Here is a 13414-nt window from a genome sequence, read left to right on the forward strand (position 1 = left end):
GGTCATGGAAAGAACGAAAGTCTGTTCAATAAGGTCGGTCAGTCCAAATGGATCCGATTCCCGGTGCAACATCACGATCTTACCGGTGGGCGAAGGAGCGAAAGGAAGAGAGAAGAAAAGCCAGGCGACTCGGCCTAGTCCATGGTCGGTCGAAGACACAATACGGGCCAGATGGCGGCGACAGGGCGATGAAACGAAAGGAGTGAACGGAACAGAGACAGAGATCGAGAGAAAGAGAGAGACAGAGAGTGTGTGAGAGTGAGACGGAAAAGCAAAGGAGGGCCAGAAACGAAATGGAACCCAGCCAGACCCAGATCCAGACCCAGACCCTCTCCTATCAGGGGCCGCGCCGAAACGAGCAACTAGTGATGGCGTCTTATGAGCCCGATTATTGTTCCGAGTCAATTATTTGACTATTCTTCTTCAGTCGAGTCAGCATGCACGACACCCGCCTTTCCTTCTTCTGCTCATTCATTGATCCAGCCATTAATTATTATGACATTGGCGTCGAGACGCAAACACGGAGGCCCGAAATCAGCGGGCCCAGAGGGGAAAAGTGCGATGGAGCCCTCGGGTGGACTGCGCCGCGGTCGCTAGGCCACTTGCGGGCTAGTTTAATGAGACGCGGTTTACGCCCGGAAATTTGGGTTCGAGGTTAGCAAATTAATCAATAAAATATTGCTCTACGTAGTGAGTATAAACAACAACTACAAGACACATGGTCACTACCAGAACTTCTCGTAAGTCAATGATCAACATGTCCATGAGCAGAACCTCCTTCTAGATACATCTTTTCCCTCCAGACAAAGAATTGAGCAATAGACCGAAGCCTTTTCAACAACAATCAACGCGGCGCATTTGGGGAGCGGGGGGTATTTCGTGAAAACTCCTCTCAGACCATCTAAAACGTCTCGAGGTCATCTGCCACACCCTCCTCGCCCTCGGCGGGAATCTCAAAGCCTTCCTCAGTCGAGTACAGAATCGCAAGGACGTGCTTGGGCAGGGAGTCCTCATCCTTCTCTAGCTCCGGGTCCGCCTCGATCGCGTTCTGCAACAACAGCTCAATGTCGCGCAGCTTCGCGAAGTAGAAATCGCGCTCCTTCTCCAGGCCCGTGATCGCCTCCTTTTGCGTCGCGATTTCCTGCTGCAATGCCGCCGAGGAGCCTCCACCGGCCGCGGCGCCCACGCGTGGGCGGGCCGCAGCGGACGTAGGGGTCACGCCGCGCCGTGTGCCACCCGCCGAACCAGTGCGAGGGCCACTGAAGCCACCGCTGGGCGCGCTGCCGCCAGGGGCACCGGAGGCCTTGCGCCGGGCGACGGCGTCGTACTCGCCACCTGGGTAGTGCTGATCCCAGTACCGCTTCACCCACTGCAGGAATTCGAGGTTGTCCTGCATGCGGCATTTCGTGAGAGACTGAACGGGCACAGGCTTGTTCACTCCGTGCTTGGCCAAGACATCTGGAGCGGGACAAGTTAGAGAATCAGGCGGAGATACCCCGAACCTGCCGAGGGAGGGAAACGGATGAAACGTACTCTGTAGGATCTTGAAGTTTTGCAGATAGGCGTATTCGGTATTAACGTTGAATTTGACACGGGCCATTGGGACATCCACTGCACAAAAAGGGGATTATCAGCACGCCATCTTTCTCTGTACCCGGTGGTTTGCTTTGAGGCCAGATGGAGCGCGACCACTCACAAAAGATCGAATCAAATATCTGGCATAGCGCCGCACTATTTATTGTCCACCATCAGCTCATGACTTTCTTTCCTCATCGGTGAGGACGCCGGAGGGGGGGGGGGGGGGGGGGGGGAGGGGAGAATGGTGTCGGGATTAACGGCTCTTACCCCGTTCCGCACTGCTCGATTTTGGTGATGTTCAGCTGAAGGAGGTTGTTGAGCCATGCCAGCAGTTCTTGCCTGAAGAGCGACGAAGAGTGGTTAGCGTTGTTTCCCTGGTTGAATGGCAAAAACCGAACCTGGATTCACCCATGGTGGGGTAGTTGATGGTCGTAGTCGGGGAAAGGTAGAGGAAGCCGCTTAAGTGGAGATAAGGACAATGACTGCGCGGGAGATGCGACAGTGGAAAGATTGAAAGACCGTCGGTCGGCACCGCTGGGAGAAAGACGATGGACGATGGAAAGACGGTTTGTTTTGTTGATGTGCCCCGAGAAACCCACGGATCCCGCTGGAAGACCCGGCCAATCAGGAAAGCTTAGCTAATGTGGGTGCCTGAGGATACTGCGCAGCCAAGTTTGTATACAGACGGAACAGGCGGACAGATCAATGAGAGTATAATGACAAACTATAGCAGTATCTAGTCTATAATCCATTTCCGGTGTCATCACCTTCCAAGCCTTCACATGGTTCTAAAGCCCAAGCATTTCAATAAATGTATACCGCACCACGAGAAATCCATCCTCAGAAAAGAATCAGAAAGCAACGCTAAATGAAGAGAAAATTATAAGCGAATGCGAGATCACGTCAGATCACTCCTCCAACAAATCAATCCCATCCAGCCCGTAGCCAAAGTCCATGATGACAGCCCGAGAATCCTGACCGGTGGCGACGATCCGGCGGTAGTCAGACTGGACGCTCAGCATCCAGCTGGTAGTCCATCCCGGCAGGTCGATGGACAGCGCGCCGGTCTCAGTGTCAAACACCTTGACACTCATATCGTAGCTGCCGCTGACAATACGCTTGTTCATACTGTCCAGATGCAGAGACCGGATCAGGTCCGTGTGGCCCTCGAGCTGGTTCACCAGCTCGCCGGTATTGGCGTCGAACTGGTAGATGCGCTTCCCGTTGCCGCCGGTCAAGATGGTCCGGCCATCCTCACTGAACTCGACGCATGCCAGACCGTGACTTCCCTTGGTGGAGAACTCCTTGACGCAGTGGCCCGAAGTGACGTTCCACAGCTTGGACACGCCGTCGCCGCTGGCCGACACAATAAGGTCGCCCCGCAGTTGCACTGCGTTCACGGGGCCGACGTGGCCCACAAGCTGTTGGAGGAGAGCGCCCGTGTTGCGGTCCCATACGCAGACGCTGCTGTCCTTGGAGCAGGAGACGATGTAACGATCGTCAAAGCAGACATCCAATACGCCGGCCCGATGGCCGGTGAGACGGCGGATGGGACGATATTCGTCCTTGATGTCCCACACAATGCAGGTGTGGTCCGACGACCCGGTAACCATGATCTCTTCGTCAAACTGCAGACACAGAATTGATGCGCTGTGGTAGTCCGACGACTGATCCATGGGTGTGACGATGCTCGCCGAGGGAGTGGACGGCGGGCAGATGGTCAGAAAAGGAGACTTGCCCGATGCCTGCTGGGCCGGGTTATTCACCGGTCCAGTTCCAGGCACACCACCCGGAGGCGGACCGATGATCTTCAAACACGGCCACGGATAGTGGGCATCCCATACGCGAATGGTGCGGTCGCGAGAACCGGTGATGATTTTATCCTCATCAAACTGGGCGCAGTAGACACTATCTTCGTGTCCATGGAGATAGATCGCAGCAGCCTTGCCCTCCTTCCAGCGGTGATCCAAAGCCCGCCGCACCAAGAACATCTTCTTCCAGTCTTGGTTGGGAAGAGACTTGCCTAATCCAACGGACCGTTTCTTCTTGGAGTCGGTAGAGCTCACAGGGCGACGAGGGTAGGCGCCCCGAAAGACCTGCCTCCAGACGTGCCGGGAGGACGCCTGTTGGTTCCACGAACTCGACACAAGCTCAGAATTCATGAGTGACTGAGGGTCCAAGTAGGAAAGAACGTGTGCTGTAATCTCAGATGGCAGATATGCCACGGGGTCTATAAGTCATTAGCAATCGCCTTGAAATAAGGTTCGGTATGAGTCCTTACCAAGACGCAAGAGAGCCAATTCAGCATCCGAGAGCTCGGAGCGGTCACGGAGATCGATTCCAATGCCGCTCTCCGAGTCCTGTGTCAGATGGATATCAACTGTCTTTGCCGCCTCTCGCTCCGCCTTGGCCATTTGATTCTGCGCAGCGGCGGCAGCGCGCGCCGCCGCCCCTGAATAGATGTCATTTGGGAAAACTGGCGGCTCCAATCCATGGCCAGGGATAGGCCCTTTCACAGAAGCGGTGGGAGCATAGAAGCTTTGAAGGGCCGACACGCTGTTGAGCGAGGGGCGGCGATTGATGCTGTGGCCCTTCGACCACCCATTCCACGCCTTCGAATCCCAGCTGCTAGAAATTTGGCGTGTCTGACTCGAATGGTGGCAGTGGTGGCACTCGTTATCCTCGTCCTCATCCGGGGCGTACAGCCTCTGCTTCGAGGGCTTGCAACGAAAGGACACGGACAGCCGACGACCAAGCGCCACCAGCCCATCCATGGGGTGTCGCAAGCTCGAGAAACTCTTGGCGCCGCGACGTCGAGGTACCGCCTCCGGGAAATCATCCACTTCTTCCACCACCACCGGTTCATGGCAGATCTCCACCAGGGAGGGCTCTCGCCACGAGTCGAAGACCAAATCTTTGGACGGGAAGGTAACGTGCGCGGTTGTCCGGGCGCGCGGCCGAAGCGTTAACGAGGGGCGTCGCCGTGTGGGGACGTCGGCGGTGTTATCTCGTGGCGACATGACGTGGAGGATATCAATCGAGCAGGCGACGGAGGCGATGATGAACAGTAACAAAAAAGATTGAGCTGGTGCTGCAAAATCAAGCCGATCGGGTGATTAGGATGCCAAATGACAAGAGCTTTTCTTCCTTTTTTCCCAACCCGTTCTAGTGTATCGTTGTATATGTATAGCGTTGATGGATGATTGCAATGGCGCGAGTCTTTTGTTGGTCTCTTCGAGGGACGGCGCAGGAGGCCAGTCTAACAAATGTATGCGAAACAAACGCAACTCCGGAAGGCCCGAGGGAAAAAGAGAATGAAAGGGACAGGGAATGAATGCAGTATAATGACAGAAACAACCAAAAGGGAAAATGAGAAAGAAGGCGCGAGGAGAAAATAAAAGGGAGAGGCGAAATGAAAGACACCAGGCCGACGGGCCTGAACGTCAGGCGGTGAATTATTCCGGGAGTGTGATTGGCTGCTTGACGCCCTGCTGTGAACTGCCCAATGTACTCAGTACTTGCGGATCCACCCAAGTATGCGGGGAGGCTAAGTATCCGCTACCTTATCGGCAGAGTTTTTTTTTTTTTTTTTTCGTCTTCCTTTTCTTTCTCGTCCGGGGGGCGAATAACTAAATCTGGAGGATTGACACGAACCCGGGGTCGACAGACCCACGGGTCTGAGCAGGATGCCGATCGGGAAAAGCGGAAGTGGCTGCTAGACCCGATCAGAGATTGCTGGTCTGCATGCTTCGGCCGATCTGGAGAATGTACTCGGCATTGCTGCTTCCTGGTTCTGCATTCCGATAAACATCCAGTGCAAGGGTTGCTCCTGCACGACTCTTTCTATGCAGCTAGCACAAAATTCGTGAAACTATCTATCTCTATATTGTTAACCATGCCGTTGGAATGAATTGTAATAGTCTATATCTACTAATTCCACCGCATCTGAATTACGTCGAGTCAGAGGCTCCCGACTAACAGAAGCGTCGATAGTCCTCTGGATAAATCAGTGTTTGGCGATGATGCAGAGGGATATAACCAGATCGATGATTGAAAGCAGATGCGGATAAGATGAATCAGTATATTCTTTAGGTATGTTCATCTGAGCGTCCATTGAATGTGGCTGACAGCTCTATCGCAAATAGAAGAATACACTCTATGTAGCCAATTTCTTGGGCCGATATTCACAATGTAGCCCACCCCAATTTCACTTGTTAAGCAAACACCTTGTCGTATCCCGTCAGCGTAAAGCGGTAGCGCACATCACCCTTCTTCATCCGCTCCATAGCCTGCGTCAGACCCTCCTCACCAAGCTGAATCTCCTCCACCCAGCTCTTCAGCCCCTTATCAGCCGCAAGCTGCAGCATCTGCAGCATCTCCTTGCGGCTACCAAGGTGACTCGCGCCAATCAAAACACCATTCGAGATCAAGTTCTGCGCCTTGATGACCTGCCCCTCCTCCTCGGGCAGACCAACGCTAATCCAGCGGCCATGCACATCCATCATGGACAGGTACCGTGCCAGATCAAAGCCCTCGGACGAGTTGGCGCAGTTGATAATCAGATCGAACGAGCAGCGGTGCGGCGCATCCCATCCCTCCTCCGCGGTAGCGATGTATCCATCCGCGCCAAGCTTGCGCGCATCGGCCTCCTTCGCGCGCGAGCGCGAAATCGCCCATGTCTCGGCGCCCAGCGCCTTTGCAAACATCACTCCGAAATGTCCAATCCCGCCTAGTCCCACGATCCCGACCTTCTTGCCGGGCCCGGCGCCGTTGCGCACCAGCGGCGAGTACACCGTCAGACCTGCGCAGAGCATGGGCGCCACTTGGGCCGTTGGCAGGGCCTCGGGGATCGGGAAGACCCAGTGCTCGTGGGTGCGGACGTGCGACGAGTAGCCGCCCTGGCTCACGATCCCGGTCTCGGGCCACTCGGCGCCGTACGTGTCCATGATCTGCACGGGGCAGTATGTCTCGTTGTCGTTCTTGCACTGCTTGCACTCGCCGCAGGAGTAAGACTGTGCGCCGACGCCGACGCGCTGGCCTTCCTTGATGAGAGTGACCTTGGGTCCAACACGGATGGCACGTCCGACGATTTCTGGTGATTGTTAGGGAGGATGACAGCTTGAGGCTCAACAGTAAAGTGCTTACCGTGTCCGACGCACAGAGGGAACTTCTGCTCGCCCCATCCGCCTGTGTTTCTGTTAGTTTGACTCCTACACCAAAGTATGAGTGGCTCGTACCGCTGATGGTGTGTACGTCACTGCCGCAGATACCGCAAGCCTCGATCTTGACATCGACGTCGTAGTCACCGAATGGCTTCAGCTTGAAGAAGCGCTTGTGGAACTCGGTGATGGAAGGTCCATCAACCTGGAAACCTTCAGCCTCATCGGGGTAGGGCATGGTGAGTACTTTTGAAGTCAATTGGGTGAAATGGAGGTTTTGGGAGAGGCGATTGTAAATGTGAAAGGAAGTAGCGACAAGGGAAAAGAGAATGATAGAAAGCAAAAAAAAAGGAAACCAGTGGGGGCAGGAGGGGCTTGGGTTTATCAGAGCAAAGGATTCAGTCCGGTGCACTGTAGCCCGGTGTACTGTAGCCCGCCGCGGGATACAGCCAGAAATTCCGCGCGATATCGCCCGAGACGGTCCTGTGGTGCGCGCCGAGCGTGGGGTAACAAGAAGCCGATAGAGTCTCGTATCAACTCCGACTAAAGTGGGCCGCTATTCTTCCGCCTATGGAAATTTGCCGACGGCCCCCGAAGAAAAAACCCTGGGGTATGGCCATAGGCTATAAAGATAGTCGATTCGGGCTATTTTCTTTCAGGTGTCTCTTTTATTTTTGGTCAGATCGTTCAGAAATATGTAATCATAATATAACCCTATTTACACCACCCGCACATTCTCAAGCAATGTCCGGGAGGGAGCGCTCAACCTCCATCGCATCCTTGATCTGATCCGCCACGCCCTGGGCCTGGGTCTCGCTGAGGCGACCCAGGGGCCGCCGCGGGAACCCACCGTAGCCGTAGTAGGACTGGATCGCGGACTTGGTGCCGGGGATAGCAGCCTTGGTGAGAACCCAATCAGCAGCGCTGAGCTGCTGCTGGGCCTCCATGGCCTCGGCGAGCTTGCCTTCGCTCCAAAGGTTGAAGATACGCACGCACAGGCGCGGGATGACGTTCGCGCCACCGGCCAGGATAGCAGAGCCCCCAGACACAAGAGTTTGCAGACTGAAGTCGGCGATACCGCCAAAGGCGACGTAGGGGTGTTTTGCGTCGGGCTTGGCCACCGTCGGCGCGGGCTTCTGGGCGGGAGCCAGCGGCGAGGCCGGGGTGACGGCGCCGAGGGCACGCGCGACACGGGTCAGCTTGCCGGTGTTGGCGCAGGTGAACTTGGTGCCGACGATGTTGGGGTGAGCGGAGATGCGGATGATGAGATCGGAGTCCATGTCGATGCCGGCCACGGCGCCTGGGTAGTTGTACAGGATGAGGGGCACGGGCGAGCCATCCGCCACGGCCGTGAAGAACTCGTAGAGCGTCTCATCGTTGCCCATAGCAGCGCGGTAGTAGCTGGGCGGCACGACAAGCGCATACTCGCCGCCCGCTTGTGCGACCTCCTTGCACAGCTCGATGGTGCCGCGGATGCTCTGCTCGCTGGCGCCGGCAATGACGGGCACGTTGCTGAACCCGGCGCCGTCGAGGGCGTCACGAGTCTCGCGCGTCACGGTCATACGCTCCTGGCGCGTCAGATGCACGGCTTCACCGTTGGAGCCCATCGTCACCAGACCGACCAGGCCGGCTTTGGCCAGGCGCACGGCGTGGCGGCGGATGGCAGAGGTGTCAAGCTCCTCGTTGGCGTCGAAGAAGGTCATGGTGGGCGCGTACACGCCGGGGCGGAGGGGAGTGGGCGACATGGTGGATGGTGGATGAGTGACGCTGTGCGAGGGATTATTGATGAAGCAGAAGAGAAGACACCCAGCGGATAATCATCATGATGTACGTACAATTGTACACTCCCACTCCCCCACGTCGGCGAATACTCCGAGCGGAGAATTACAAATCCACGAATCAGCGACTCGGCATGATGTGGAGACCGAGGGGCAAGAAATATACTTGTTGGTGGTGGACGAAGTGAAGAATTGAAAGAGAAAGGGCTCAATGGATGACATTGATTGTTAGAGAATGGGGGAACTGCAATTGGGATCAATAAAGAGGAAGGGGAAAAGGGAGAAGAAGAAATGGCTATTGTTGAGCGCAGAACACAATTCAGCGATGACGATCGGCTATTGAAGTCAAACGCCGGAAGAATTAACGGATGGCTCCATGTTGGACCTCCATGAACCACGTCTTTTCTTCTGTGGTTCTTTCTCTCCTAATCATCTCTACATCCATTTTAATCTCCAATATCACCATGGCTCCTCCCAGCGTTTTGATGGTCGGTACAGGCGAGTACACCACCGGTTTCGTCGGCGGTGGTGCGTCGGGCTCCGATAAGAAAGTCGGCGTCGTGGGACTGACGCTGTTCGACCTGCGCCGCCGGGGCAAGGTGGGCGACCTGAGCATGGTGGGCGTGTCGGGCAAGAAATACCCAGGCATTCGTGAGTCTCTCTGAAGATACACAGAATCAATACTGACGGATTGCAGGCGACCACCTGCACCGCAACATCTCGCAAGTCTACAACAACCTCGATGTCTCATTCGCCTCATTCCCCGCCGACGACCAGACCGACCCCGATGCATACAAGACCGCCATCGACGCCCTGCCCAAGGGATCCGCCATCACGATCTTCACGCCCGACCCAACCCACTTCCCCATCGCGCTGTACGCAATCGAACGCGGCATCCATGTAATGATCACCAAGCCGGCCACGCAGCGTCTAGCAGACCACCTAGCCCTAGTCGAGGCCGCGCGCAAGCACGGCGTCTTCGTCTTCGTCGAGCACCACAAGCGCTTCGACCCGGCGTACTCGGATGCGCGCGCCAAGGCCCGCACTCTGGGCGATTTCAACTACTTCTACAGCTACATGAGCCAGCCGAAGAGCCAGCTCGAGACCTTCAAGGCCTGGGCGGGTCGTGACTCCGACATCTCGTACTACCTCAACTCGCACCACGTCGACATCTGCGAGAGCATGGTGCCTGAGTATCACCCGGTGCGCGTCACTGCGACAGCCTCCAAGGGCACCGCGGCCGCGCTGGGATGTGTCCCCGAGACCGAGGACACCATCACCTTGCTGGTTGAGTGGCGGCGCAAGGACAACCCGGGCAAGATTGCGACGGGTGTGTATACGGCTAGCTGGACGGCGCCGCAGAATGCCGGCGTGCATTCAAATCAGTACTTCCACTGTAACGGGTTCCCCCCTCTAAGCTTATTGACATCCTAACATCCTCATAGATATGGCCGCCAACGGCGAAGTCCGCGTCAACCAGGCCAAGCGTGGCTACGAAGTCACAGGCGACGACCAGGGCCTGATCTGGGTGAATCCGTAAGAACGAAACACCCTCCCGCTCTCTTTCCGTGTATCCATACTGACGCTCCATGGAACTCAGATTCTACATGCGCTACGCACCCGACGAAGAAGGCAATTTCGGCGGCCAGACGGGCTACGGCTACGTCAGCTTCGAGAAGTTCATCGACGCCGTCACGGCCGTCAACGAGGGCCGAGTCACGCTCGACGAGCTGGATAAGCGGCCTCTGCCTACTCTGCAAAATACGATCGCCACCACGGCGATCCTGGATGCGGGCCGGGTGTCCCTGGACGAGCGCCGGCCGGTGGAAATTGTGTCGGAGGGTGGAAAGTGGGAGCTGAAGTAAATTTGTTTGATTCGGGGCTAAACAGTTTGCATGTTTATATTTTCGACAGTCTAGTATCAGGGTGAGGCATGATTTCATCCAGTATCGAGCCACTATATATTGACTGCCGAGTGACTGAGCACATATTGCATGTATCTCAAGAGTACGAAAGGAATAGGGCTAGATGTCACCATACATGCTGCGCACGAATTGATGAGATTGTTCTCGTCGTGCCTGGCTATGAAGCAAACCCCAGCTAAACTAACATACAGATCCCTCTTCCATTGATTAAAAACGCCGAATAAGACCCAACACCAGAATTGACAGGGAATATGAAAATGTCGTGGTATCGTACAGAAGGAAAAGCAACCCATCTCTCAGCTACCGCCTTGACCCGCCTCGGACGATACCGTCCCCTCCTTTGTGAAACCGGACGCGGCAGTCGGGACAGTACCATTTGGCAGTGCGCGAAGGCACCTCGGAAAGGCCGACACAATTTAGGTGGAACCATTCACGATCACACTACAATGTTGGTCAGCAGGGAAACACCAGAGGGACAAGGGAAGAAAACTTACATCCGGATTCTCGCAGCAGATCATTGTCCCGAAACTCACGTCTCCGCACATACAGTACCGTGGTTCGTTGGCATCGATCTCCTCCAGCACCCCATCCTCGTCGACGCGGACATCCTGCGCCGCCGAATCGCGCGCGCTGAGATGCTTTTTGCCAGGTTTGGCCTTGCGGCGCCCGAAGCTGACAGCGGCGCCACCATCCTGGCCTGTCGAGACCGGTCCGGGGGCAGGGCGTTTGCGCCGGCGAGTTTGGCCGGGAACGCTGGGGGCGTGCGATACCTCCCGGACAGGCGTCTTGCGCGCGGGAGTAGCGCTTTTGATGCGAAGGTCTCTTCCACCCACTGTGACAGCGGTAGCCAATCCCGAGATGGCACCTGATTCAATGGTGGCGGCTGCGGACCGGCGCGATGAGGGCCGGGTCATTGGAGGTGTCGGCGTGGTGACAGGGTGCACGGCGGATCTCGTGGAGCGCTTTGATTCAGTGGGAGACACCAGGGGAGGCGACATTTTTGCCTCCGCGTGTGTCGCGATTGCAGATGGCGCAGCGGCTCCTCGATTAGACCTGCGACGGTTCGGATCCGCTCGGGACGGCGGAGCAGGGGCTGGCTCAGGGACGGTCTCTACTTCCTCAGCCATCTCATCCCGTTTGCGCTTTCGTGACGCTCGGCTGCTAGTCGGAGTTGCTTGGGCAGAGACTGGTAGAGCAGGTCCTCCTACACCGTTTGCCGCCTGCTCTCGCGCCAGCATCTCCCGTTTCAGCTTCTTGGCCTCGTTCAGCTTCATCCCGCGGTTGCTCAGTTTGGTCTCTTCCAGCTCCTTGGGCACTTCGCCACGACGAGTCTTCTCAATGTTGTCACAGTCGACCAACTCGCCGCCGGTCTCCTCGGCCAGGGCCTTGGCAGCTCGGTAGGCTTCCCATCCCCGGTCCGCCAAGGCGAGCTCACGGTGAATCATCACCTCGCTAGGCTGCCAGACTGCATTTTTCTTCATCTTCTTCCGTAGCTTGGTCATTTCCCACTCTGTCAGTCGCAACCAAGGCAGGTCCTCGCTGCCAAGTTTGGCATCAGCCGGTGGCGGCTTCAGCAAAGCGAGGGCATTGCTCGTCGAGACACCCGCGCCTGCGCTGTGGCGTCGTGCCTGTTTTTCTTTCTTTGGAGGGCGAGGCTTGCGGATCACTTCCGTTTCGATATCGGATTGTTCCGTGCTGGCGATAGGAGAATCTGGGTGCAGGCCCGATAGACGCCCAGCCGGAATGGTCGATCGTCGAGATCGCGATTTTTGGTTTGTAGGGCGCTTGCGGTTGTCCAGACGAAAGGTGATGCGGGTCGTAGAATCTGCCTTTTTGCTCGAGCGCACGCGTTTGGGGGTTGGCTGTGGGACTGGTGTTGGTTCGCGCGACGAAGGTTTTGGCAGCGCCTCGAGCTTCTGTCTGATGCAGTCGAGTCGGTCGAAGTGGCGATCGATAACATCGTACAGGCGGCAGGCCTCGGCGTATGCAGACTCGCGCGCAGTGATGGCGCGATCCAGGGTCTTGGAGATATCCTTGCGCATGGCCACCGCACTGGGACGCGCTTCGAAGGGGAGCTCAGGGAGCTGGGCATAGTCCTTGGCTAGATTGTGGACAGTCTGGGCGGAATCAATGTAACGGTCATCGAGGCCTCGAATCAAGGTGAGGGAGCGAATCAGGTCGGCAGGGAGGTATTCGGTGTAGTCGATGTAGTCTGTCACTGTCGCCTGGGCGTCGGGATCAAAGGGACCGTCTAGGATGACCCCTCCACTCTCATCGGTATCATCAGTCAGGGCCATGGTGCAGTTGTGTGAAGGAATAATTATAAAACAACAAAGGAAGGAGAGAAAACCCCCTCTGACGACTCAGCGACCCAGCGACTCAGCGGAGCATTCTGGTTGGAGCTGGAGTGGTTGAGTTGCACCTGCCTAACAGGAGGCCAAACAGCGGATGATCATTGTTCCGACAAAGTCACGTGGATGTTCTAGCCCTTGTTCTCATGAACTACCTCTTCACAGAAGCACTTTTGGGAAGCTGTTCAGGCTTTCTTCTATCAACAAAAGGAGTATAAACAGTTAGCTGTAGAGATAAAATCCATATTTAGATTTCTGTGATGTTGCACCCATGAAATGCCTCCTTAGAAGAGACCATGACAAGCCAAGAGGGCCTCTGAACAGCTTCAGATTCACCGCAACATGCCAGGATACTCTACAGCACATAGAGACATATAGACAGATATTTTAGACAGTGTAAAGACATATGATGTCGGCGTAGGCAACGATGTGGCTGCGCATAAAGGCCTGCTCTGTTGTCGTTTTCTTTCCTCCCCTTCACAACCTTCTTTTTTCCCAGTCTCCTTTCCCATCCACATCTCTTTCCATTTCTCTATTTCCCATACCCTTCTTGGCTTTCTGATATCCTGCTTCTCCATCACTGTTCCACCATCATCTACTTCTCTACTACCTGTATCTCGTCT

General features: G+C 55.9%; 5 protein-coding genes across 5 annotated transcripts; 1 reads left to right on the plus strand and 4 right to left on the minus strand.

Moving 5' to 3' along the window:
* Nucleotides 1-901: 901 nt before the first annotated feature.
* PFLUO_LOCUS1788 (microtubule integrity protein mal3) lies at nt 902-1990 on the minus strand (the record flags this gene model as incomplete). The annotated part of the gene is made up of 5 exons (XM_073778861.1): nt 902-1458; nt 1534-1611; nt 1697-1731; nt 1846-1917; nt 1977-1990. 5 exons carry the CDS (start codon nt 1988-1990, stop codon nt 902-904), a joined length of 756 nt encoding a protein of 251 aa, XP_073635874.1.
* A 496-nt stretch (nt 1991-2486) lies between these two features.
* Nucleotides 2487-4598, minus strand: PFLUO_LOCUS1789 (uncharacterized protein; the record flags this gene model as incomplete). Its single annotated transcript, XM_073778862.1, has 2 exons — nt 2487-3808; nt 3860-4598. The coding sequence occupies 2 exons, from the start codon at nt 4596-4598 to the stop codon at nt 2487-2489; spliced, it is 2061 nt and encodes a 686-aa protein (XP_073635875.1).
* A 1194-nt stretch (nt 4599-5792) lies between these two features.
* On the minus strand, nt 5793-6975 carry PFLUO_LOCUS1790 (uncharacterized protein; the record flags this gene model as incomplete). The annotated part of the gene is made up of 3 exons (XM_073778863.1): nt 5793-6670; nt 6724-6765; nt 6816-6975. The coding sequence occupies 3 exons, from the start codon at nt 6973-6975 to the stop codon at nt 5793-5795; spliced, it is 1080 nt and encodes a 359-aa protein (XP_073635876.1).
* Nucleotides 6976-7474: 499 nt separating this feature from the next.
* On the minus strand, nt 7475-8482 carry PFLUO_LOCUS1791 (uncharacterized protein; the record flags this gene model as incomplete). Its single annotated transcript, XM_073778864.1, has 1 exon — nt 7475-8482. The coding sequence occupies one exon, from the start codon at nt 8480-8482 to the stop codon at nt 7475-7477; it is 1008 nt and encodes a 335-aa protein (XP_073635877.1).
* Nucleotides 8483-8979: 497 nt separating this feature from the next.
* PFLUO_LOCUS1792 (uncharacterized protein) lies at nt 8980-10380 on the plus strand (the record flags this gene model as incomplete). Its single annotated transcript, XM_073778865.1, has 4 exons — nt 8980-9166; nt 9213-9911; nt 9961-10051; nt 10116-10380. The coding sequence occupies 4 exons, from the start codon at nt 8980-8982 to the stop codon at nt 10378-10380; spliced, it is 1242 nt and encodes a 413-aa protein (XP_073635878.1).
* Between the last annotated feature and the right edge of the window lie 3034 nt (nt 10381-13414).

Source organism: Penicillium psychrofluorescens, assembly GCF_964197705.1.
Source record: "Penicillium psychrofluorescens genome assembly, chromosome: 1".
Classification (NCBI taxonomy): domain Eukaryota; kingdom Fungi; phylum Ascomycota; class Eurotiomycetes; order Eurotiales; family Aspergillaceae; genus Penicillium; species Penicillium psychrofluorescens.